Here is a 23,787-nt window from a genome sequence, read left to right on the forward strand (position 1 = left end):
TGATCGTGTCACGTCATGTTTAATTTTTATCAACCTTCCATTTTCGAAAATACCTCTTTTCGAATATATTGTCTTGCACCTATTGATGTTAAGAACCATAATTTATTCTTTTCCGTTCTCATTTTACGCGGGGAATCATAGCTAGTTCCCTTGCCTTGCACTATTGACCCGTAGGTTCTTTCACTTAGCATCATAGGCTATTTCTTTAAGTTTTCCACCTTTTTAGGGTGAGACATTAATAACTCGTTTCCTTCTCTTTATGACTCAAGGGTCTTTTAGGTCCCATAGACCTTAACACTGTGTTTAATCTCGTAGGCTATGATGATCCCGTAGATCATCTCCTATTCTTGTCTATATTCAAATGTGTATATATATATATATATATATATATATATATATATATATATATAGCCCCAAAGCATCTATTATTATGTTTGGAATCGTTTATTTTTCGCTTTTGAACTTCAATCGACCTTGACCGTAGTCTAAGGCTTCATTTATCCATTTCCGGACTAATCCTCCGACTTCATGACTTCTGACGTTATTTACGCGTCAGTTTGTTCTACACTTACCGTCTCCCGGTTCATACTTATACTTGTATACAACCCATTACCCGGGTTCTTTTTATCTTAACGTTCTTAACGCCCATAACCCCTTTACATAGGTTAGTTAATATCTCACACTTTTACTTATTCAACCCGCGCCTACTTACATTAGCAAACATCATCATTTATTTAATTCGCTTAACTCGTTCATGTGAGATTTCATCACTGGCGAACGTCAAATTTCATTCTTTGTTCATCCCGTTCGACCTTTAACTAGTCGAACGTAATTTTCATCAAAATTTATGGTTGCGAAAATTCTCGTCATCTTTTAGTCATGACTCATATTCCGAGTCTTTTGACTTTCTATTTCGCGTTCCTGTTTCTCAGTCTACGCATGTGTTTAAATCCTTACTCACCAACCGGGTGTTTTACCGAAGTCGTTATTATTGCAACCCTTACGGTATGTATTATGACTTCGTTCGCTTTTATATTCCTATTCCGTTCTCAAATTTGGGGTTTTACAAAATCGGCCCTTTAAGAGTCATATTTGTATTCTTCGGGTTCGAGTGTAAATACACTACCTCCCAATGCATATCTTGATCATTTTACACTTTTATATTCTTCGGGTTCGAGTGTAAGTACACCCCTTCCCAATACATGTCTACATTACTTCACATGTTTGCATTTTCCGGGTTCGAGTGTAAGTACACCCCCTCCCAATACATGTCTACATCATTTTACATGTTTGCATTTTCCGGGTTCGAGTGTAAGTACACCCCTTCCCAATACATGTCTACATCATTTTACATGTTTGCATTTTCCGGGTTCGAGTGTAAGTACACCCCTTCCCAATACATGTCTACATCATTTTACATGTTTGCATTTTCCGGGTTCGAGTGTAAGTACACCCCCTCCCAATACATGTCTGATTATCTTACGTGTTTTCTTTGTCCCTTCACTCAGGCTCATTATCTTAATGTAATACGCTTCCGTCACTCGGCTGTGCGTTTACATTGTGATCACATATTTTGCTTATTTGATTCATTTGGGTACCTTTAATTTGTCACACTTACCCCGTCCTTATTACATCGGATGTAAGCATGTCCATTATGAAAAGTTCATGGTATCATGTGTTCACTACCTACTTGGCCAGAGTAGGCGATCAACACATGACATACATGACCTTTTTATAACTTTCACGTCACGCCCCATGTAAGTAACACCTCTATTCATTTCTCTTGGAAACAATATCCCGAATAGGTATTCTATTCAGGTTTTTCCAAGTTTTCTATTTACATATGCAACTATCAGTTTCTATGTATTTGTTGCATATTTCTATTCGTGCAATTAAAATTATAAAAATGTGCACCTGGTAATGCTTGCCCTGTCAGGCTTCTCTTGCCGTTAGCCTTGTTCGCGATCGTTACGCGATTTAGGTCCTTGGTGAGCATGTTCTACTTGTCGTACTTTGGACCGTTCCCTCGTCAAGTCAACAATTTGTTAGACTCCCGCTATCTTTAGATGCGAGTGTCCTTCAACTGAAACATTTACAAGAGTTGATTATATCAACTTTAATATTCACCCGTATTATAATACAAGGCTTTTTCTATACGCGCCAACGCGCGTATTTTCGTCAACTATTTCGATCATTTTAATTGGGGTAACGCGTATTACACGATAGCCCTATGTGTTGTTTACAACACTTTAGCATACTAACTATTCACGTACTTGTACTTACCGGATTTGCGATCAAGCCTCGAACCGAACACTATTCTTTGTCAAAAGCATAAGGTTTAAGTCCAAGCATGGTTCCTCCCCACCATACTCGAATCTCTTAAACCAAGGCTCTGATACCAACTTGTAACACCCTAGTTATTTTATATGAAAATACCAACAATTAGATGTGTAGTTAAGACTACACATGCTATATAAATACGGGTTTATTAAAAACTTTTACAAATCATCCGTTATTCTACAAAACGTGATCGAATTCGTTGATTAAAATCTACAACGTTGCAATGCGCGGAAGCGTGTATCTTTATCGTGTTCGGTTCTTCGCTGAGCTTGATCGTCCTCCGGCATCCCAGAAAGCACCTATATTTCATAAACATGAAATGCTTTAGTCATATGGTATTTAAAACGCATCTAAAGGAGTCCGGAAAACAAAACTGATCAAAAATACATTTTTGCACAAGGTCCACCGTAAATTACGGTGGACGCCGTAATTTACGGTAGTCCTTGTTTTGATTTGTTTCCATCGTAAATCAGGAGTGTTTCACCGTAAACCATTTCAGGTGCACCGTAATTTACGGTGGCACCTGCATCCCACCTTTCCATTTTGCCGTAATTTGACACGAAATCTTTCGTATCTTTCAAACCGCTTATCCGTTTGACCTACCGTTTCTTCCTACATGTTTGTAATTTAATTCTCCATTATATGGAGTTAAGATCTGACATCCGGATTAAGTAAAATTGAGACTTTTAAGCCTTCGGCTTATTATCTTTTCAACAATTTTCGACCCGACTATATGATTATCAAACAATCATGTTTGTTTGACCACCATTCATCATGAACCCTTAAATTCTAATATTGTCAATCATATTAAGTACTGAACACGGGTTTCTACACAATTATTTACCCGTTTTTGTTTAAAATCTTATTTTGACCCGTTAAGGGTATTTACGACCATTTTAGCACAAACGGTGCTCATTTCTCATGTACCTCATAGTTCCACCAATTTGTTATTAGCTAGTCTTCCACCGCAACTATGAATGTGGTGGATTTAACGAAATGGACTATTTATTCCGAGTTTAATCCTACGGATGTGTTATTTTTGCGGCAACACACAAATTAAGCATTTAACTCTTGAAAGTTTATGTCTACAACTTTCATGCGCGTCTAAAGGTTACAAGATCGTAAGATAAGTTCCTAAACAACCTTTATAAGTTGTTTGCTCAATTTACCCTTCAAGGGCATTTTAGTCGACATTAGCCCCTCATTTACTACGAGGGGCTTTCACTACATATTTGACCAAGTTTGTATGTTAACTATAATCGTATGCATACGTACCTGGCTAGGGTCAACATATAGACCCAATTTATACCTCGCTTTTATCATCACACTTAGTGTGGGCGAAATTAACTGAATCGCTAATCGCTCCTGTTAACACAAGACTTGACAATCGCATTAGTCGATATTGTCAAATAGTGTTATCACCACCATTTGACCCGTTCGGCCTATATGCCCAACGTTGCCTATTAAATCAAAAACATGGTTTTTGACTTCTAATTCATACATCCATCCCGTCCCGGATTTCATTACCGAATCCCCTTTTTGCCATAAACCATGGTTTTTATCATCTTTATATGTTCCGACTCGTATCAATCACGTCGGAAATCCATATTTTCAATATTAGCATTATTGCATCTATAACGTATAGAATGAACAAGTAATCTACACAATTATGTAAGTTTCACTTACCTTGCATCCGAGCTACGCTTTTCTTCCATGCTTGACTTGTTTGACCCGCCTTCACTCCAAGCTTCCACCTAGCTTGTTACGCGTCAAACTATCATCATCGTTTTCAAGGTGGTTAGTTTAATCATACTCTAATACGATTATTCCACCTTATGCATTTCATATCAAAATTGCTATTTATCGTATTATAGGTCAGTTTGACCTTTTTAATAGTCAAATGCCCATTAGTATACTAGTTTGCATTTTCGAGTTATCAACTAGTTTTAGCACTCTTTAACTACTCGGTAGGCGTTATCTTTAGACCTCCGTTTTAACCAAAGTTCTAATCGCGTTTAACACATTTAGAACTCTCTTTAATCACTTTTTGCATAATAGTCGAAACATCACAACTAGGTGTTTTAACTACAAAATTCTAGTTTCGAGCCTTCTTTGAGGCATTTCAACGAACACCTTAAGGGCAGAATTTTACATGTTTATTTATCATGTCTCTAGCTTATCTCTCACCCCAAATTTCACATAAATCAACCATCTTACAAAGTGGTTAACTTCTATAATTTCTGAATTCACTTCAAAATCGTCAATTTACACTAGATCAACAATCTATTTCCTAGTGTTCATCATATTAACATAAAACCCACTTAGCTTATCAATGGATCATCATGAATCTCATAGTTTTTCCAACAATCTAACATGTTATTGACTAGGGTTTACTCCTAGACATCATATTACTTCAAGATTCACTCATGCATGACATAATCAAGCTCAATTTCAGTTTCTTACAAATAACCTAGAATTTTGAGATGGATCAAAACGTCACAATTTTACATACCTTGTGATCCTTTCAACTTGGTGTTCATGAATACGAGCTTGGATTTCGATTTGGGACTGATTTGCCCTCTCAATTTCTTGGATTTAGGCAAGTTAGGGTTTGAGTAAGGAACCCTCCCTTGGCTCCTGTGATTGTCACGACCAGAACACACACTTTAAGTGTGTGTTTTGGTGTTTTAACTCTTGTTTTATTAAAACAAGTTTCCCACTTGGCAACATTAGCCCCTCATGTTTTATTTTGATCAAATGAAGCTATAACTCACCATTAGTCAGTTAATTAAATGCTACTAACTAGGTTAATTATTCCTAGTTACTTTAACGTGTTCGGGAAGTTATAACCCGTTATATTTTAAGTCCCGTTAATTTGGGCTTTTTATACACTTTGTTTTCTCAAAGTATTTATTTCCCCTTTTAATTAATATTAGGTTTATTTATTTAAGTCCTAATATTTACCGGGTACATTTTCACCACTAGCGGTATTTCACCCGTCGTTAATGTTAACGTGGTTTGATTACCAAACCCGTTTTTGGGGTGTTACAAGGGGAAATGCCATACGGTCCGTAAGAGTGTCCCAAAATTCACTATAAATAGCATACATTGGCAGTAGCTTTTAGAAGTTGAAACGACGTCCCAACTTTCTGTATACGTCGAAATTAGCACAGAAATACTACAATTAAACACACACTGCACGCGAATCGCTGCCGCAAAACAGGGTAATTACTCGATCGCTATTACGATTCATTTTCCGAGATCAATATATCCAATGGATGTTTAAGTGCCGCCCACATTGGGTTATACTTTGTCGTTCGTCGTTAAATCGGTGAATGTTTAAGTATTGCACTTTGTCGTTCGTTGTGAGAATTTGATTTCGTGAGTTATCGTGACTGCTGTATTGATCACTAACCCAGTTTTGTGTGCATTATTATTGGAATTAGGTTAACAAGACTAAATCATATTATGTCCGTGTTAAATCTGCAATGTGAGTCATTCTCTTTTTATCAACTGTTTTACAATACTCCAAATTATTTTTCATAATTATAATTACAGTGATTAAGTTTATGTAATCACCAAATTACAGCCAGTATGTGGGGTATTGTGCACATTACTACTGTTTTAATCACATTAGGTGGGCGAACCTAAAATTAAGTGATATACGTCATTCATTGGGGCAGCCAATGGTGATATGACCACAGTCACAGATCCGGTCAAGTGACAAATACTGTTGGTAGTTGGTAGATAATAAACATATGTAAAAACTCTTAATACTGTGAATTATAACAAATGTGTCATTTTCAGTAAACTGAATGATTCACTCAGTATTTCCCCGCTGACAAAACCTTTTTCAAACATGTTTCAGGTGATCTACTGTAATTCAGGAAAAGTGCCGGGGAGCATTTCAAGCTTAAGATAGTGGCTCAGTATAAAATATAGAAATATGTTTTGAAATAAAGATTTATCAGAAAAATCTTATTATTGTAAATTATCGGGATTTTATCCCGAGTTGTGAAATAAAATAATCGGGAAAAGTTTTTAGCTTTATAACGATCCTGATGTTAAAATTCCGCTGCTAAAATCACATAAATAAATATCACGGGATTTCTGTTCCGCGGCTCCTGAAACGGGTCAAACCGGGTCGGGGGCCGTGACATTCGACTACACAATGGTTGATGTATTTGTGTTTGCTATTTCTTCCTTGTTTGATTTTCTTTACTTTTAAATAATAATTTGTTAATTTATTACAGTGTAAGCAACAAAAGGGTGGATGGGAATGCGGCTACATAGTTCTCCAACATAGATTTGACTTTGTCAATTTATATCAAAACCAATTTCCCGATGAAGTAAGTAATATATATATATATATATATATATATCTTAACTGTTTATTTTTTTTAAACTTAGAAGGTTTAGTTATTTATATAGCTGTTTTTAGATGTATATAACATGTAAATATATACATAACTTTATTGATGATGTTGTTACCGGTTTTTCTCTTTGCCTTTATTTTTAGTCTATAATATTTGTAATAACTCTTTCTATCTACTTTTATTTTAGATGTGGCACAACACGAGAGAGGCTACGGATAATAAAATAGATGTTTTGTTGATGACGTTGATGCCGAAGTTTTTTAGCGAGTTAGGTATTTCGTTAGATTAGCTTATGTAGTTTATTTATACAATTTAACGTAGTTTGTTATGCATTCAACAAATATTTGTAATTTGACGGGTTTATTTCCGAATTGGATGTCTATGGGTTTATTTCCGATTTGAATGTGTATTGTTTTGGTTTGATTTGAAAATGTTCCATTGGTAAGCTTGATGTATTTCTGGAAAACCTTTTTTTATTGTAAATGTTTTTTTTTCACCAAATGTTTATAAGACGGTGTTAAAAAATATTTGTTTTAACTAATATTTGAAATGTTTTGATATTAAAAGACGGGATTCACCAAGTTTAAGCCGGTGTTCAAATTGAACACCTCCTTTAAGACGGTGTTGAAAACACTGTCTTAAAACCCGGGATTCACCAAGTTTAAGCCGGTGTTCAAATTGAACACCTCCTTTAAGACGGTGTTGAAAACACCGTCTTAAAACCCATATCACCCCGTCTAAAGCTCTGTTTTATAGTAGTGTCCCCTAGTAAAATATCAGTTTCAAATATCGGTGCCGATAATATCGTCGATATTGACCGATATAACCGATATATCACCGATATTTGACCGATATAACCGATATATCACCGATACTTGACAGATAAAACCCATATATCACTGAATTATCAGTGTTAAATTGTTGTATATATACATTCTGCATTATATTAAAATTCCCACCGATATCTCACGGAGATAACCTATATCTCAAATATCAGTCCTTGACCGATATCCGATATTTTACTGCATTAACTGCATAGCTTCTAAATAAACTTATCCTCTAACAAACTCAAATTTTCTTACCAACTAATAAAACTTGTGTTCATACATATCCAATATTCAAACAACCTTAACCTTACTACAAATACCCAAAGAGCATCCCAAAGAGCATCAATTAAGGATGGGTTATCAAAGACCACCCTTTTTGTTTCGACATAAGAGGGAACTATAGATTGTGCTAACCATACCGTGTTAAGTTCTCTCTCTTAGAATACCATCGTCCGCCGGTTGGGCTCGACGAGGGTGACCTCACCGGAATAGCGTGCAGGGTAGTTCTGGCAGTGTGTCGTGAGTCTCCTTTCTCTCTATTCTGTTCAGGTCCGAATCCATTTGCCTTCCGGGGCTGGTGTTTCCTTCTTCGCTTGTCTTATGGTTCGTCTGTTCGTTTGCTTTCTAGCGTGTTCCTGACATCATTCCGGTGGCTCGACGAGGACGGTATAATCTGATTAGCGCGGGAAGTTCCGTCGATTCTAGCCTGTGGGTTTCGAATCTTGATAATACTTCCCCTTCTAATTTGGTTCACCTAATCCATTCGCTGCTGGTTGATGTTATGGAGAGTTCGGTGGGCGTTGGTGGTGAGAAGGGGAAGGGTATTGCAGGTGGGGGTTCTCAGATCATGAAATACTTTGTATCCAATCTGCCGGAGGGGAGTACACCTTGGGAGTTGAGTGTTTCATGCAAAGGTTCGGGGAGGTATGGAAAAGTTACGTGGCCAAGAAAAGAGATAAATCATGTAATAGGTTTGGGTTTATTTCATTCAAATCTGTTAGCAAATGGAAAGATTTAGAAAAGAAGATCAATGGGGTTAACATAGGAGGTTGTAAGCTAAAGGTTAACGTGGCCAGATTTGCGGTTGAAAACAACGGTATGGATAGGGAGTCGGACAGGAAGAAGTTCTCTGAAGGGGAGTCGGATAAGAAAGGTAAGGCTGTAGGTCAAGGAGTTGGAGCCTTCCCTCAGGAAGGGCCGAAGTCTTTCGGTATGAGAGGTGTTAGATCATATAGGGATGTGGTGAATCCTACGTCGGCCGGTCTTGGCCCGTCGGGGTCTGTGCTTAGTCCGGGAGGATGCAGAACGGGGAGGGTGGTGATGATATCCGAGGAGGTTAGTGGAGGTACTGGTTTATACCGTAGAGCCGTTGTCGGCCGAACGGTGGATTTGGATACTCTAGTTATCTTTGATCGTCTTTTGAGGATTGGCAAAGTGGACTTCTTGAGAATTCAATACTTAGGTGGGTTGTCGATATTGGTGTCTTTCGCGAATACGGAGGCTGCCGAGTTATTTTTACAGAATAAGGTTCTTTGGGGACCTTGGTTCTCCAAACTCGATCTGTGGGAGGGTCAGGTCCTGGCTGTAGAGAGGATTGCTTGGCATAAGATTCATGGCCTTCCTTTCCATATCTTTGATCCTGAGGTTCTTCGGAAGATCGGGGATAGCTTTGGGAAGACTTTGTATGTTACTAAGGATGTGGGTGAAGAATCGGACTTGTTTGTTAACCGGGTGGCTGTTTTGGCGGGCAACGATAATAGAGTGGAAGAGTTTGTTTGCCTGAAGTGGAGAGACAAGACTTTTAGGGTATGGGTTAAGGAGGAAGATGAGGTGTAGATTCCGGATTGTTTGGGGGGGGGGGGGTCAGATCTTGGATCATCGGAGCCGGGGAAGGAGTCGTCGGATCCGGCTAGTCCTGCTGTGGATGTCGAAAAGATGGATGAGGTTATAGGTGACGTTTCGGTAACCGATAAGGATGGGGATAAGACAAAAAACAACTTTTTTGGGGAAAAGGAGAATTCTTTCACTTCTCAGGTGGCTATGTCCCCTAGGTCTGCTTGTCACAATTCCAAGGAATTTTTTAAAAAGGATGGGGGGCCCAGAACTTTTAAAAGGTATAAGGGTAGAAAAAGCTTTTCTCCTGTGGGCTCTTATTTGGAACCTCGGCCCAAAAAGAGACAACGAGCCCAAGTTCAAAAAGAAGCCTTGTTTGGAATGGATGATCTGATTGGTAATGGCCCTTATTCATTCCAAAATAAGTCAAACGCGGAGGAACTCTTAGTGGAAGATAGGTCTGCGATGGAGGTAGGGGGTTCTCTGGATCTGAATCGAAGAGTTTCTAGCTCCCTGGATCAGCTGGCGTGTGAGGTTAATTTGGATTCAGGGGTTCCGAATCAGGACGAAGAGGTAATTCCAGGTTATAATTTGGTCGATGAAGTGGCAGGTACAGTCAAATTGGGGGCAATGCTAGATGTCGATCTTCGGAACAAAGAGCAGCTGGTTTCGAATTCCATCCTTGGTGAAGGTATTAATGGTGTTGTCCAATGAACTTAGTTTCTTTAAATATGAGAGGTTTGGGGTGGGGGGGTATTAAGGCAAGATGGTTAGGGTTAGTTTCATTGCTATTCAGGAGTCCAAATTGACTGTGGTGGATGATTTCTCTCTTGTAAAAATTTGGGGGGATAGAGAGTTCGAGTTGGAGTTCGTGGGCTCGTCGGGGCAGTCGGGTGGTTTAGTATGTCTTTGGGACCCGACTGTTTTTCGGCCAGTGGCTTTGTTAAGGAAAGGAATTTTTTGATGATCAACGGGGTTTTGAAGGGTTGTGGGTCGCCGCTCACTTTTATTAATGTCTACGCGCTCCAAGGCATATCCGCGAAAAAGGTGTTGTGGGACCATTTGGAAGGGATTGTGGCTGGTCTTTCTGGTTTGTTTGTGTTAGCAGGAGATTTTAACGCTGTCAGATTCCCGGAGGAAAGGAAGAATTCTATGTTTAAACCCCAGTGCGCGATTAATTTTAATTCTTTTATTTTTAATTCTGGTCTTTTGGAATATAAGATGCAGGATAGACAATTCACTAGATGGGTGGCCTCTGGGAGGAGAATGAATAAGATAGATAGATTCCTGGTCAGTGCCGACTTTTTTAAAAAGTGGCCTGATGCTTGTCTCCGGGCCTTGTCAAATCTGTTTTCTGACCATTGTCCCTTAGTGTTATCTATTAAGAGCTCGAATTTTGGGCCTAAGCCGTTTCGAGTTTTTAACTCTTGGATCGGTCGGGCGGGTTATAAGGAAGTTGTGTATAATGCGGCTGCGGCTTTTAGTGGGGACGGTCCTCCTGACATTGTGCTGGTTAAGAAGCTCAGATTTATCAAAGACCGCGTTAAGGAATGGAGAGATGCTTTAAAGGAAAAAGAGGTTGGAGAGGTCGTTGTTGCTAGCGCTGAGTTGGAAGGGTTCGAGCGGATTTTAGAGAAAAGGGATTTAGATGTAGAGGAGGATTGGGCTATGTTCGAAGCCAAAAAGATTATTAGAGAATTCGAAGAAAATAAAACTAAGGATTTAAAGCAAAGATCTCGTGACATTAATAGCAGGAAAGCGAGGAATGGGTTTCTCGGGTTGAACATTAATGGCGTTTGGTGTGATAAGCCCAATTGGATCAAAAAGTTTGTCTTCGAGTTTTTCAGAAACAAGTTCAAAGAAACGGTTGCAGATAGGCCTTTTCTTAGATTGGATAGCGATGGTAGACTTTCGGAAGATCTCGGGGCTATTTTAGTTGAGGAGTTTGGTCGTGACGAGATTAAGAGGGCAGTTTTTGAGTGCGGGGGGGACAGGGCTCCTGGTCCCGACGGTTTTAATTTTAGATTCTTTAAGCATTTTTGGGATATTTTCGAGTTGGATTTCGGGAAGATTATGGATGAGTTTTTCTATTCGGGCAGGATCAATCATGGTTGTGCGGGCTCTTTTATCGTGCTCATCCTAAGATTAAAGACCCTAGCGGATTGGGGGACTTTCGACCTATAAGTTTGGTGGGTGTTATAAATAAGGTGATCTCTAAAATTTTAGCTAATAGGGTGAAAGTGGTGCTTGGGAGCGTTATCTCGGATTCACAATCGGCTTTCCTTAAGGTAAGTTCATCCTAGATGGGCCTCTGGTGGTGAATGAGATCTACTCTTGGTTGAGGTGCTTTTACATTTGTTCGGGTTTGAAGATGAATGTGAAAAATCTAACATTTATGGAGTGGGGTTGATGATAATGATTTGAATAGAGTGGCGGAAACGATTGGGTGCAAAGTGGACGCCTTTCCTTTCAAATATCTTAGAATTACCGTGGGGACTAATATAAATAGGATTTGTAATTGGAGACTGGTGTTTGAAGTGTTTGAATCAAGGTTATCGTTATGGAAGGCGTCGGTGCTGTCGTTGGCAGGAAGAGTGACCCTTATTAAAGCAGTTTTGGAGAGTCTTCTGAGTTACTTCTTCTCTCTCTACAAGGCCCCGGTTAGGGTTATTAAAGATCTTGAAAAAATTATTAAAAGGTTTCTTTGGGGTGGGTCTAGCGTGGTTTCTAAACTTCATTGGGTTGCGTGGGATCGTGTGGCTTCGCCTGTTCGGGTCGGTGGTTTGGGCCTGTGTAATCTCGAAATCATCAATAAAGCCCTTCTTGCGAAATGGGGATGGAGATTCAAGAACGAGAGGAATAGTTTTTGGGTTAAGGTGATCAACGCCATTCATCGTCACCGTCGTAGTTGGGATTTCCTTCCGATTCGGCCCCCTCTTAGTGGAGCGTGGCGTAATATCCATAAGGTTTGCTCGAACCAGTTGGGGGATGGCATGTCTTTAAAAAGTTTTATGCGAGCTGAGGTTGGTAATGGGCAGGATATTTTGTTCTGGTTGGACCCGTGGTTATTGGCTAAGCCTTTTAAGGAGGTGTTTCCTAATTTGTTTCGGCTGGAAATTCACAAATCGTGTGTGGTTAGGGATCGTATAGTGAGTCCGTTGTCTAATCCGTGCGGAAAGTGGGAATGGAGGTCGGCTCCGGATTCGAATGTGGAACTGGCGGAGTGGGGCCGGTTGTGCAATTTACTTCGCCCTTTCTCTCTTCTGGACGGTAAGGATGGTTGGATTTGGGAGGGTGCGGGTTCGAATGGGTTCTCGGTGGGAGCGGTTAAAAGGACTTTCGATATTAATAAGGATTTTAGTGCTCGGTATGTCTCGAATTGGAGTAGATGGCATCCCAAGAAGTGTAACATTTTTGCTTGGAGAGCTGAACAGGATCGTATTCCTACCAGAGATGCGCTTCAAAGGAGGAACATTTCGGTGGAAGACAGTAGCTGTCCGCTCTGTCATATGGGGGTTGAGACGGTAGATCACCTCTTTACGTCGTGCGGTGTTTCGTCGGTCATTTGGCAGAAGGTTCAAAGTTGGTGTAACGCTCCTATGCTTGTCTTGGTTTCGTTCCGTGATGTTTTAGAGGTGCACAATTGGGTTGGGTTGGATGATCAAAGGAAGGAGGTATTTCATGGTATCGCTATCCTTTCCTGCTGGAGTATCTGGAAGGCTAGGAATAACTTGATTTTTTCCGGAAAGAGTTTTAACGTCAATGAGGTTTTTAGTGAAATTAGATCTTTGGGTTTTGTTTGGTATAAAAATAGGTCGAAGAATTATAGTATCTCTTGGGTAGATTAGTGTAATGTTGTAAATATGTAACTGAGGTTGGCCGCTCGATTTCGAGCGGTTTTTTTGTTTGAATGAAATTTTCCTTTAAAAAAACATTACTACAAATATTGTACCAATCATAATTGAGAGAATTGTAGACTATAATTTCATTTTCGTCAAAGAATTGGAAGAGCTAGTTGAGACAGCATGATATCCACCTGTCACGGGTGCTACCCCATATGCCATTTGTGTAACCCTGTGGCCCGACATATGACGTGTACATTTTGACCAAAATCAAACTCACCTACAAATATCAATCCATGAACTCCTGGAACGTATAACACATTTTTTACTAGTTTAACGTTTACTTTCCTTTGAAAAAACAATGATGCAGTTTCTACCAAGTCATGGGTATGAGTTCAATAACTATTCAAGTATTATCAGGAACTTGGTATACAATAATGGAGAGGAAGATTTATCAGCAAGCATGGAGTCAGCGGCGGAGGTGAAAGCGGCAGCCGCTAGTAACAGACACAGCGAAGCCGAACGGAGACGAAGGAAGAGGATCAATGGCCACCTTGCTACCCTCCGTAGCATCCTCCCCGACACCGTTAAAGTACTACCCACCTTCCACATTTGTTTCTGTTCTATAACCCTACCTTTTATTTGTTTTATTTTAAGCGCATGCCCATGTTTGAAAAGATCGACATTTTTAATATTGTACCTAAAACTTTATCTATACTTCTATTGGAATATACAGTGTTTTCATAACAGAACCGGACAACTAGAAACCAGACACATAACGGGTTCGGATGTGTGTATTTGAACCGCTGTCCTTTGAACAGACTTGCCACCAGTCGGGCCGAATTTAAAATCTTTTTTTTTGAACCACAAGGAATGACGTGCCAACCATCGTGACACCGGGTGTTGTGGCCAAGGTTGACTACTCGACCGCCACGAGCCCCTTGGCTCTCCCAGATGCGCGGAAACCGACCTCCACCCACCCGAATTTAAAATCTTTTTAATATGTATTTTTTGCTTTCGAACTACCATTTAATAACTATTTACTAGTTTAAACTTCATATTTTTTCTATCTAAAGTCTCATACTTCATTTACATTAATATTGTGAATTTACACAAAAAAAAGAAAAGGAAAAACATTTATAGTTATAGTTATATTTTATTTTTTATTCATTATATAATGTTTAGTTATTAAATTATTTATAATTTCGTCTGGTTTTTTAAACCGGTTCGATCAGTGAAGCAGTGAGACAACTAGTTTGACTACCAGTTTATCCATTGAGCTTTCTTTTGAAAAGAAGCTGAACTTATGTCTTTTCGTATTTTATATTGTGTATTTTTTTGTGTGTTACACTATTCGATCATTGTGTTGATTGCAACATTTTCATATTTGGCAGGCAGATAAAGCTTCATTACTCGCGGAGGTAGTAAGGCGGGTGAAGGAGTTAAAGACAATAACCGCGGGACTAGAATCAACAAGTTTGGATCAAAGTGACGACACAATACGAAACTATGTAATTCCAAGTGAAAATGATGAGCTTAAGTTGACATACATTGGAGAAGATTCTAGTACCAATAATGTTATGATAAAGGTTAGCATATGTTGCGAAGATAGGCCCGATTTGATCGTTGAGTTAACGAGAGCATTGGGTTCGGTACAAGGTAAATTAGTGCGTACCGAGATAGGGACATTGGGTGGAAGAATAAAATGTGTGTTATGGGTTCAAGTTTATGAAGTAACAAGAGACCAAGGGTTAGATGAGCTAAGAAGAGTGTTAAAGGTGGTTACTGACCGTGCATCGTTCTTGGATCTTCCTAGGAACAAAAGACCACGTGTTCCACATTTTGTTTGATATTGATTTTTTTACAATGGTTGTTGAATTCTTTGTATTTTTGAAGTTAAGTCTGTTGTCGATAGTTAGAGTTCGTTTAGTTAAATATAAATCTGGCACGAGCCTAGCTAGCTCTTGGGTCATTTTTGGTTTAGTCCGCTTCGAATGAGGTTTCTAAATCCAAGCATGAATGTTATATGATGTTAATTATCAAGCATTTATGTTGATGAGGTGATACTTGAATTCCTATAGTAGATGGGTAGTACAACTTGTCTAGTGTAAAGAAATCAAATGCATATCCTTTTTTTCCTTTACTTTTGAAGATATTAGAGATTTTGTTTCGTATTTTGTAGTTGTTACATTGTTTATCCTTATAGTCTGATTTTTATGCTTTAATTTTCGTACTTTGCCAGTTCTCCGTCTAGATGAGATATCTCCCCCATCTTTTTATCGGCAAACTAACTTACTTTTAAATACTCTTATGGCTACATCTTGCAGGGACATACTTCCCCCATCTAATTGGCCATACTTGAGGACTTTGTAGCTTAGACCACTGATTACCTTGCACGCTCGTGGTCCTTTAGAAATATTCTTAATAATTATGTTGAGTCAATAAAGATAACTACATAATTTAAAGGCCAACAACGTATTAGAAATGATAGTTCTTAGACCGTTTATCATCTCTTGTGACATATCATATTGTTTTAAAATCGGACTTAAGGTAGTGTTCGTTTTGTGGAATGTAATGGAATTGTGATGTAGCGAGTGATACGATAATGAAGAACAAATCACGTTGATTCTACGAATACCCATGACGATCTTCCCCAAACCCTAAAAATTCAACCCAAAGGGCAAAGAATTTGAAGTGAAAATAGTTATTCACTTATTCTCAAAATTGAAGTCTGACCATTAGAATTACAAGAGCAAGATATAAAAAAGACTGAAATTTGAAACGGGCCACAAAAAAGTCATAGCCCAAACACAAGCCCAAAAACAAAATGGGGTGTGATAAATACACCCAACATATGGATTAATATACCAAATTAGTCAAACTTAGTAATGATTAAGTACTTTAATACATTATTTTATTCTAAAGTCAAAAGTAATAATTATGTTTTTTTATGTTATTTTATTTTATAATACTTTTGTTACTTTTTTTATATTTTGTTATACTATTATTAGTATTAATATCAATATTAATAAATAAATAAATAATCAAGACACTTTATTATAAACAAGAAAATGAAAAAGTTTATCATAAATACATAAATAACGAGTCTCTAATAAAAAAGTAAACATCGTCCCTTTTCTGTCATGTGTGCGAGGTAACCGAACCAAAATGCCGTCCCTTTTCTGACTTGTTTTTAACCGGCACTAGTTGGTTTTTTATAAGTATATAATATAATAATAAAGCAAAGGGGTGTTATTGTGTGGGTTTTTTAAAGTCACAACTTTTCATTTTAGAGAGGCAATCCAAGTTGATTTTTGTAGGGTTATATAATTTTAAATAGAAATTCGATTTTTAAAATAAGGACATGCTTTCATGAATCACCAATACTAACGGAGATATAACATACACATATAAGTGGTTAACTAAATTAAATCTTTAAGTTGAACAAATAGTATAGGCAATACGCAAGTTATAAGTTACTGACAATAATTTAATATAATTAAGGATGATACAACAGTGAGAAGAAAATCGAAACCCTTATAATTAAAAGATATATGGAAACTTGAAAAGTAGAGTGAGAAATTAATAGTTTATGGAAACTTGAAAAGTACTTGGGAAAAGTAAAAAAAGTTGACTTTAGGGTGTATTTAACACAACCCAAACAAAATACATAAAACACTGAGAAAAACATAAAAGTGTACATAACTCCCATTAGAATGCGTTTCAAGCTTCGATTTGACTGGTCGAACGCCTAGAACGGAGACCCATAGCCAAAGTTATGCTCGTTTTTATAAATCACCCTTGAAAGCTCGATCATGGGCCTCCAGAAATGTCATGGCTCGATCTTTTACACTTGGGCCTGCATCAAATTGGAATTTGCGTATGAGTTGAAGCTTGATTTGGATTTTAGGTGTGTTCGTTTTATAGAATGGAATGAAATTAGAGTGTATATTGCGTTCCTTATGCTATTGTTCAATTCCAATATTATTCAGATTTCATTCCAACCGAATTATTATATTAATTTTGAACAAAAAGAATGTTGTATAGGTGGACAAATTTTATGTTTGTGTCCCAAGACAACTAACTAATAAACTCGTGATTTATGTATCATCATGTGCTTGTAATTTTGTATACCTAGATGTACAACCACATCCAATTTGGGTTTACGAGCCTTATTACGTCATTCACTATACTGTCTACTTGGTTCACTGTGTTGCAAACTCAGCACAGAATCTTGGTGTCAGGTAGCAAAACACACAGACACACTTTGTCGAGTTTGATGGATGGACATATTCACCCTCTTTTTAACTACTTCTTGCTTGATTGATGGTTGTCTCTCTTCTTTATTTTTATATAAAGAAAAATTAAAATGGAACGTCAGAAAGCGAAGTTACCTATTTTATAAAGAGAAAATCAAATGAATAACCATTTTCATTAAGTATCAAATGCATGAAAAATAAAAGAGTGAGTTCGTTAGAGAAAATGAATATACTTGCATCAAAGTCTAGTTATAGGGAATTTTAAATATGAAATGTATTGATAAATTTTCAAAATAAAAACTGACAATTGATTTGTGAAACTGAAGAGATAAATAAATGGGTAGATTTAGACAATCAATTATTCAGGCAATTAAATAATTGGGTCCTCGAGGCCTTTTTCTGTCCACTACTTATGGGCCTCGTAACTTCACTCATAGCCCAACTTATGTTTTTGTTACGTGATGTTTTTCTATCTCATATGCTAACTCTTAGATCAACTCCGTATCAATATATTACTCAGACGGTCACTAACTCTTTTTTTTTCAAATTTGATCGTTACAAATATTTAGATCCAATCAACATATTTCATTTATCCCATCTGCATAAATCTTGCTCGCTTTTGCGTTGAATGTCCCATCAACGCATACACGTGAGCTTGATATTATCGGTCATTTGGTTGGCCACATCTAGAACAAAGTGTCATATCAACGCAGACGTGTGTCGATGTGTTACTCGTTGCATCAAAAAGGTCATTTTCTATTCTACTGATTCATTTTAAAAAAAAACAAAGGGTATTTGAGCAATGCGTTCGTCGAATGTTCATTGCAATGTTGTAATTGTCTACAAACTTGCATTTGACGCGTACTAAAGTCCTATTTTTATCGTAATAAACTAGGAAAAGTTGTGTGTAGCTAGGCGCGCCTAAGGTGTATTCAAGTATCCAACATCGACACAAATGTCGTTATTGTGAATATTGTCTGTCTCCAAATACACATAATACAGGTTTTTTTGATGTCAAGTTGGAAGTTGATAGTGTAGTTGACACTTTCAAGCCAATGAGCTAGTGGTGGAGTGGTAAGGGAGAGATCTTGTGTTCCAAGTGACCCAAGTTCAATTCCTACCCCTAGCATTTAGTTTCTGCGACACCTGGTGATGATGGGAGACTAGGCGAGTAGGCGGCGATCGCTAGTTCGATCCTTGAACTGAGCGGGTTTTTCCTCACCGCACTGTCGTGCCTTCGGGCGAGTGTTCACGGGCTTCGGCCCTAGGTGAGGGTTTTCCCTGGTTCGGAAGGCGAGTGTATCCCGATGTGGTGAATTTCGCCAGTAGCCCATTTGGAGGATTCGTTGGCCGTTCAAAAAAAAAAAGTTGACACTTTCAAAACAGATGCTCGTTTATTTCTCTTTAACCGAATAAACCAACTAAAAAAATACAAAGTATACAAATGAGTAAATGACTAGTAAAATTTAGCCAAATGTGAGATGTTTCATGTATATACAAAAAAAAAAAAAAAAAAAATGAAACCGACTTCTATATGGCTATTTTTCAACCCATTGTATTCATCAATGCTTGTAAAATACAAGATCTCTGCTGCAATTGGTTTTCAAAGCTTCTTCTAATGCTTCAGCTTGGTCAAAACTAATTTTAAAGGTGACCATTGTTATGCCATCTTTTCCAGTGTCATAATCTTGCTTAATTTCCTCAGCTTTGAATGACTGCAACTGTAAATTACCAACCAAGATGTTAAAAATCTGTAAACTTATTAACAAATATTTATTGATGCTAGAACATGATGTTTAGAACCTAACCTGATGGTAAACAACCCCCAAAAGATCGAAAGTGACCTCGACACCCATAGGGACCTGTAGCATAAGGTTTTATACGTCATAATCACATATATTACTAATAATCGTCAAAATGTGTGAATTATCATTTTAGCCAAGTACAAGAATCACAATGGAAATCCATCCTTTTCAAGATACCAAACTCCGATAAGATTTAAAAAAAAATTAACTTTACCAACTTACGCCGAGAAAAGAAACAAAAGAATCATAAAAGCTCACAAATGAACTATAAAATCAAGACAATTGGTAAAGAATCCAGGCAGAAGATTAATTACTTGAGATTTAATTAATCGAGTAGGGGCACTTTTCAAGCATTCTGCTGCTACTCCGCCATATGCCCTAACTAATCCTCCGGTACCTAATTTGATCCCTCCAAAGTGCCTAAGAATTAACAAATATATAAAAAAAAATATATATGTTAGTAGTGTGAGGTTCATTGGGGAACACTAAAAAAGTGGGGAACAGTGGGGAACCGACTCAAATGAACTCCGATTGGACTCATTCCAGCGGCGTTGGAACCAGCTCGTCGAACCCTAACTAGGATCTCTTAACCCTAAACCCTAAATCATAACCCCTAAACACTAAATATATTAGGGTTTGGCTTTTAGGGTTTAGCTTTAGGGTTTAGCCTTAGGGTTTAGCCTTAGGGTTTAGCTTTAGGGTTTAGGGTTTAACTTTAGTGTTTAGGGTTTAGCTTTAGGTTTAGCCTTTAGGGTTTAGCTTTTAGGGTTTATAGTTTAGATTTTACGGTTTAGCTTAGGTTTTAGCCTTATTTTGTAGCTTTAGGGTTTAGAGTTTAGGATTTAGGGTTTAGGGTTAAGATATCTTAGTTAGGGTTCGACGAGCCGGTTCCAACGCCGCTGGAATGAGTCCAATCGGAGTTCGTTTGAGTCGGTTCCCCGCTGTTCCCCACTTTTTTAGTGTTCCCCAATGAACCTTCCCCTATGTTAGTATATGCTACCATCATAGATCATACACTATCAAACTGAAATATAACCAAATGTAGCAGAAGAACAAGTCCACTGTTTTCTCAGTTAAAGTGACAAACATATTATTTTTTATAAGGAAGATGATAGAAGCTAACATGAGATAATTTTTACCTAATGACAACAACCATCACTCTATCTAATCCTGAATTTTCGATAGCAGAATGTATCGGTTTTCCAGCTGTACCAGATGGCTCACCATCATCATTACTTCGATACTGATTTCCAACCTAGAATTTGAGAAACATATTCACCATACAAAACTAGTGAGCAGACCAACATAATATCATCTGTTTATACAATAAACATCTAGTGTACAACATGCATTGATCACCAAAAAGGAAAATTTAAATACAAAATATTCAAAACAAGTGGTAGAGATCATATGCCTAATGTATTTGTTACATTCCTCTTCATAAACAATGACAGGCTACTAATATCATGACCACTTTAGAACATGAATGCATTATAAATTTATAAGTTATAACAAAAATACACATGTATACCTTATAAGCCCAGCAATTATGAGTTGCACGTGGATCTTGAACCTACACATTAAAAAAATATAAAATCAAAGTTTAAATCATATAAATTATAACTCACTAATAAAAGTTACTACAGCTAAAAATGGGTATTAATCTCACATTAACTCTATCAAGTTTTGCTACAAAAAAAAAAAAAAACGTCTTCCGTTATTTCCTGTTTTCACTTTGACCAAAAACAAAATGTACAAATCATAAAAGTAGCGGTAAACGTATACCTATCCTATAAGCTTATGAAAAAAAGTATTTCAAAGATAGTTTGATAACAATTAAAAATCATATAACTGGCAATATCACAATTTTGAGGTTATCAAGAAACTCTGTCGTCAAAGCTCACCCCGGTGCGTGCCTAGACCCACTTTCTGAAGATGTTAATCTTTTAACTAGGAGATAAATATAAAAAAGGGTTATAGATCACTCTTGGTGAATTATTTTAGGAATAAATTGTTAGTTTGAATTAGATAGGTTTATCTAGTTGGTTATTTTATTAATTAAATTGAGTTTTAGTTGGGCTAGGTGTCTAGGTATGAGCGTGGTACGTACCGGTACCGAAAATACCGGTACTGAAATTCGTCAAAACTGGGTACCGGTACCGAAATATTCGGTACGATACGGTACTGGTATTTGAAGGTAAAATTCGGTATTTTACTGGTACCATACCAAAAGTACCGACACCGAAAATGTCAAAGAGTGGTACCGGTACTGAAAAAATTCGGTACGGGAAATTCGGTACCGGTACCCAGTATCAAATGCTCATCCCTAGTTAGGACTAGAGTGAGTCTAGTATAAATAGATGGTTAGGTCTATGTAATTTGTGTGTGCTCTCATTGATAAATAATAAAAGAGTCGAATGAGTTTGTTCAATCTCGTTTTTATGTGTTCGATCAAGGGCCTGATTACCAACACTTTCAGGCCCTCAGGCGCATTTAAATTCCGGCCATAAATTGTCTGAGCAGGTTTGAAAAGGTGTAAAACATTTATACCAACCCAAAAGAAGCCTGGAATCAACTTAAAACAATCTAAACTAGCCCTAAAGAAGTCTAAAACCACTAAAAACTGCATTTTTATACAGTACGCCTCACCTAAAAAGCCCTCGCTTTTTATACCTTTGCGCCTTGGACAACGATGTCAAGAAATAGGTTAAAACATGTTGTCTAGATGTGAATTTCTGGCTTTCTGTAGTCTTTTACGTTTACCTCTATTGTGCATGTATCCAGGGGCAAACAGTTAAGCAGTTAACATCTGTTCTGGCAGATTGATTCATTATTTAAAAAATGTCAGCAGGCATACATTTACTGATAAATTACAGTAACAACTAAAAAAGGTTTTCTAGCATCAGATTGCTTTCATTAACAATCCTCGATGTTTCAATTCGATCAACCATAACTTCTTCTGAATTTCAAATTGCATCAATAATTTCGTTTTCAACAGCCCTAATTTTATATATAAAAAAAACTAAAAGAAAAGAAAACATAAAATTAACAACATACTAGAGCAGCAGAAATAGCAAATCTCTATACCTCCGATAAGAAGGAGTGAGCAGAGCGCTCATCGGGAATATGAGCGGCGATGGCGATGAATTTGCTCTTCTTAATATCGCGCTCCAAAGTGACTGTCTCTGCGATGGTGGTGAAAGCGCCGCCGGTGGCGGCAGTGGTGGTGGCGGTAACCATGGATCTGAGGAGGAATAGAGAATGGTGGTTGTGGAGGGGGAGGTAGCGGTGGTAGGGTGATATCACCTGCATTTGGAGACACAACCTATGGTTGGTTGGGCATTTGGAATTCTTTTTTCTTTGATTTAAATATCGATACGACGCCGTCTAAGGACAAAATGTAAACATAATTAGTAAATCTATACAACCTAATAAAAGCCTTAATTAATGGACACATGTCCACCTCCTAGGGCCTCTATAGCTCATTTTCCCGCCAAAATTGTCATTCTCCTCATTTCCCTAACGCTCTGTTCCCGAGTTAACTTAACGAGGGATAAGAAAAGAAAGCAAAAGTGAGAAAGGAAAGGACGAGAAAGGAAAATAAAAGATGACTTTCCCACTGTTTCCTCCCAAATCGGAAGGAAAGAAAAATTAAAGAATTTAGCCTAGCTTTCTCGTCATTTCCTTTCTTTTCCTTCCTTAAATGAAACTCGGGAACACGACATGTTTTATTTTCCTTTCTTTTCCTTCCTTAAATGAAACTCTGGAACACAAAATATTTTTACTTTCTTTTTGTTTCCTTTCCTTTCCTTCCGTTAGTAAACTCTGGAACACAGTGTAAAGATGACCCGACACGGGATCCACCAAGCCATTCGGGTCCTCAATATTCGTTCCATATTTAAGAGAATAAACCGACCAACATTCCCATTCATATTTCTTCTCTTATACTCTTTCTGATTTTAGGGTTTTCTTACCTTTCTATCTATCGTTCGATTATTCATCAGATCTAACAACGATTCTTGAAACATTGACGGTATGTATGTTATTTCTCTAAGACGTAATGTTTGAATCTGTAATTTTATTTGTTCTTATATCTGATTTTAGGGTTTTTTTTCCTTTCTATAGTTTGATTCTTCATCAGGTGTTATACCGATTCTTCGAACATACAAGGTATGTATGTTATTCCTGTAATACGTAATCTTTTAATCTGTAATTTGTTTTATCTTTTCACTGATCATAGGGTTTTTTTTTTCCTTTCTATTGTTCGATTCTTCATCAGGTGTTATACCGATTCTTCGAACAGACAGGTTACTCCTTCAGAAGTTTTTTGATTTTCTTAATATATTTTTGTTTATATTTTTTTTTTTTTGAAATTTAAAATTTGGAATATGTAATCTGATGCGTTATTTTTTGTAACTGTTGTTTGTAGGTTTTGAATATGTCAGAAACTTCATCAAGGTAATTTATGTTTATCTTCTACAATATGTTTTGTACTATAAGTTTTA

At 37.4% G+C, this 23,787-nt stretch overlaps 2 protein-coding genes and 1 long non-coding RNA gene across 3 annotated transcripts; 1 reads left to right on the forward strand and 2 right to left on the reverse strand.

The window, feature by feature from the left end:
- Positions 1 to 2,433: 2,433 nt before the first annotated feature.
- Positions 2,434 to 4,069, reverse strand: LOC110905789. The gene is made up of 2 exons (XR_002573416.2): positions 3,616 to 4,069; positions 2,434 to 2,639 (listed from the first exon to the last, which is right to left on the reverse strand). It is a non-coding gene; the product is annotated as an uncharacterized LOC110905789 (long non-coding RNA).
- A 9,482-nt stretch (positions 4,070 to 13,551) lies between these two features.
- LOC110909108 (transcription factor bHLH30) lies at positions 13,552 to 15,261 on the forward strand. Its single transcript, XM_022154116.2, has 2 exons — positions 13,552 to 13,810; positions 14,613 to 15,261. Exons 1-2 carry the CDS (start codon positions 13,580 to 13,582, stop codon positions 15,066 to 15,068), a joined length of 687 nt encoding a protein of 228 aa, XP_022009808.1. The 5' UTR covers positions 13,552 to 13,579; the 3' UTR covers positions 15,069 to 15,261.
- A 3,590-nt stretch (positions 15,262 to 18,851) lies between these two features.
- On the reverse strand, positions 18,852 to 22,628 carry LOC110909107 (IMPACT family member in pol 5'region). Its single transcript, XM_022154115.2, has 6 exons — positions 22,370 to 22,628; positions 20,814 to 20,855; positions 20,422 to 20,537; positions 19,597 to 19,702; positions 19,286 to 19,339; positions 18,852 to 19,198 (listed from the first exon to the last, which is right to left on the reverse strand). Exons 1-6 carry the CDS (start codon positions 22,592 to 22,594, stop codon positions 19,040 to 19,042), a joined length of 702 nt encoding a protein of 233 aa, XP_022009807.1. The 5' UTR covers positions 22,595 to 22,628; the 3' UTR covers positions 18,852 to 19,039.
- Between the last annotated feature and the right edge of the window lie 1,159 nt (positions 22,629 to 23,787).

The sequence above is a fragment of the Helianthus annuus genome, chromosome 14, assembly GCF_002127325.2.
Source record: "Helianthus annuus cultivar XRQ/B chromosome 14, HanXRQr2.0-SUNRISE, whole genome shotgun sequence".
NCBI classification, from domain to species: Eukaryota; Viridiplantae; Streptophyta; class Magnoliopsida; order Asterales; family Asteraceae; genus Helianthus; species Helianthus annuus.

Coding starts and splice junctions, on each gene's coding strand:
- LOC110909108 (XM_022154116.2), top strand. CDS start 13,580: ATGATGCAGTTTCTACCAAGTCATGGGTATGAGTTCAATAACTATTCA. Junction 13,811..14,612: donor TCCTCCCCGACACCGTTAAA/GTACTACCCACC, acceptor CATATTTGGCAG/GCAGATAAAGCTTCATTACT.
- LOC110909107 (XM_022154115.2), bottom strand. CDS start 22,594: ATGCAGGTGATATCACCCTACCACCGCTACCTCCCCCTCCACAACCAC. Junction 19,703..20,421: donor GTGATGGTTGTTGTCATTAG/GTAAAAATTATC, acceptor GTTAATTCTTAG/GCACTTTGGAGGGATCAAAT. Junction 19,340..19,596: donor CTCGATTAATTAAATCTCAA/GTAATTAATCTT, acceptor CTTATGCTACAG/GTCCCTATGGGTGTCGAGGT.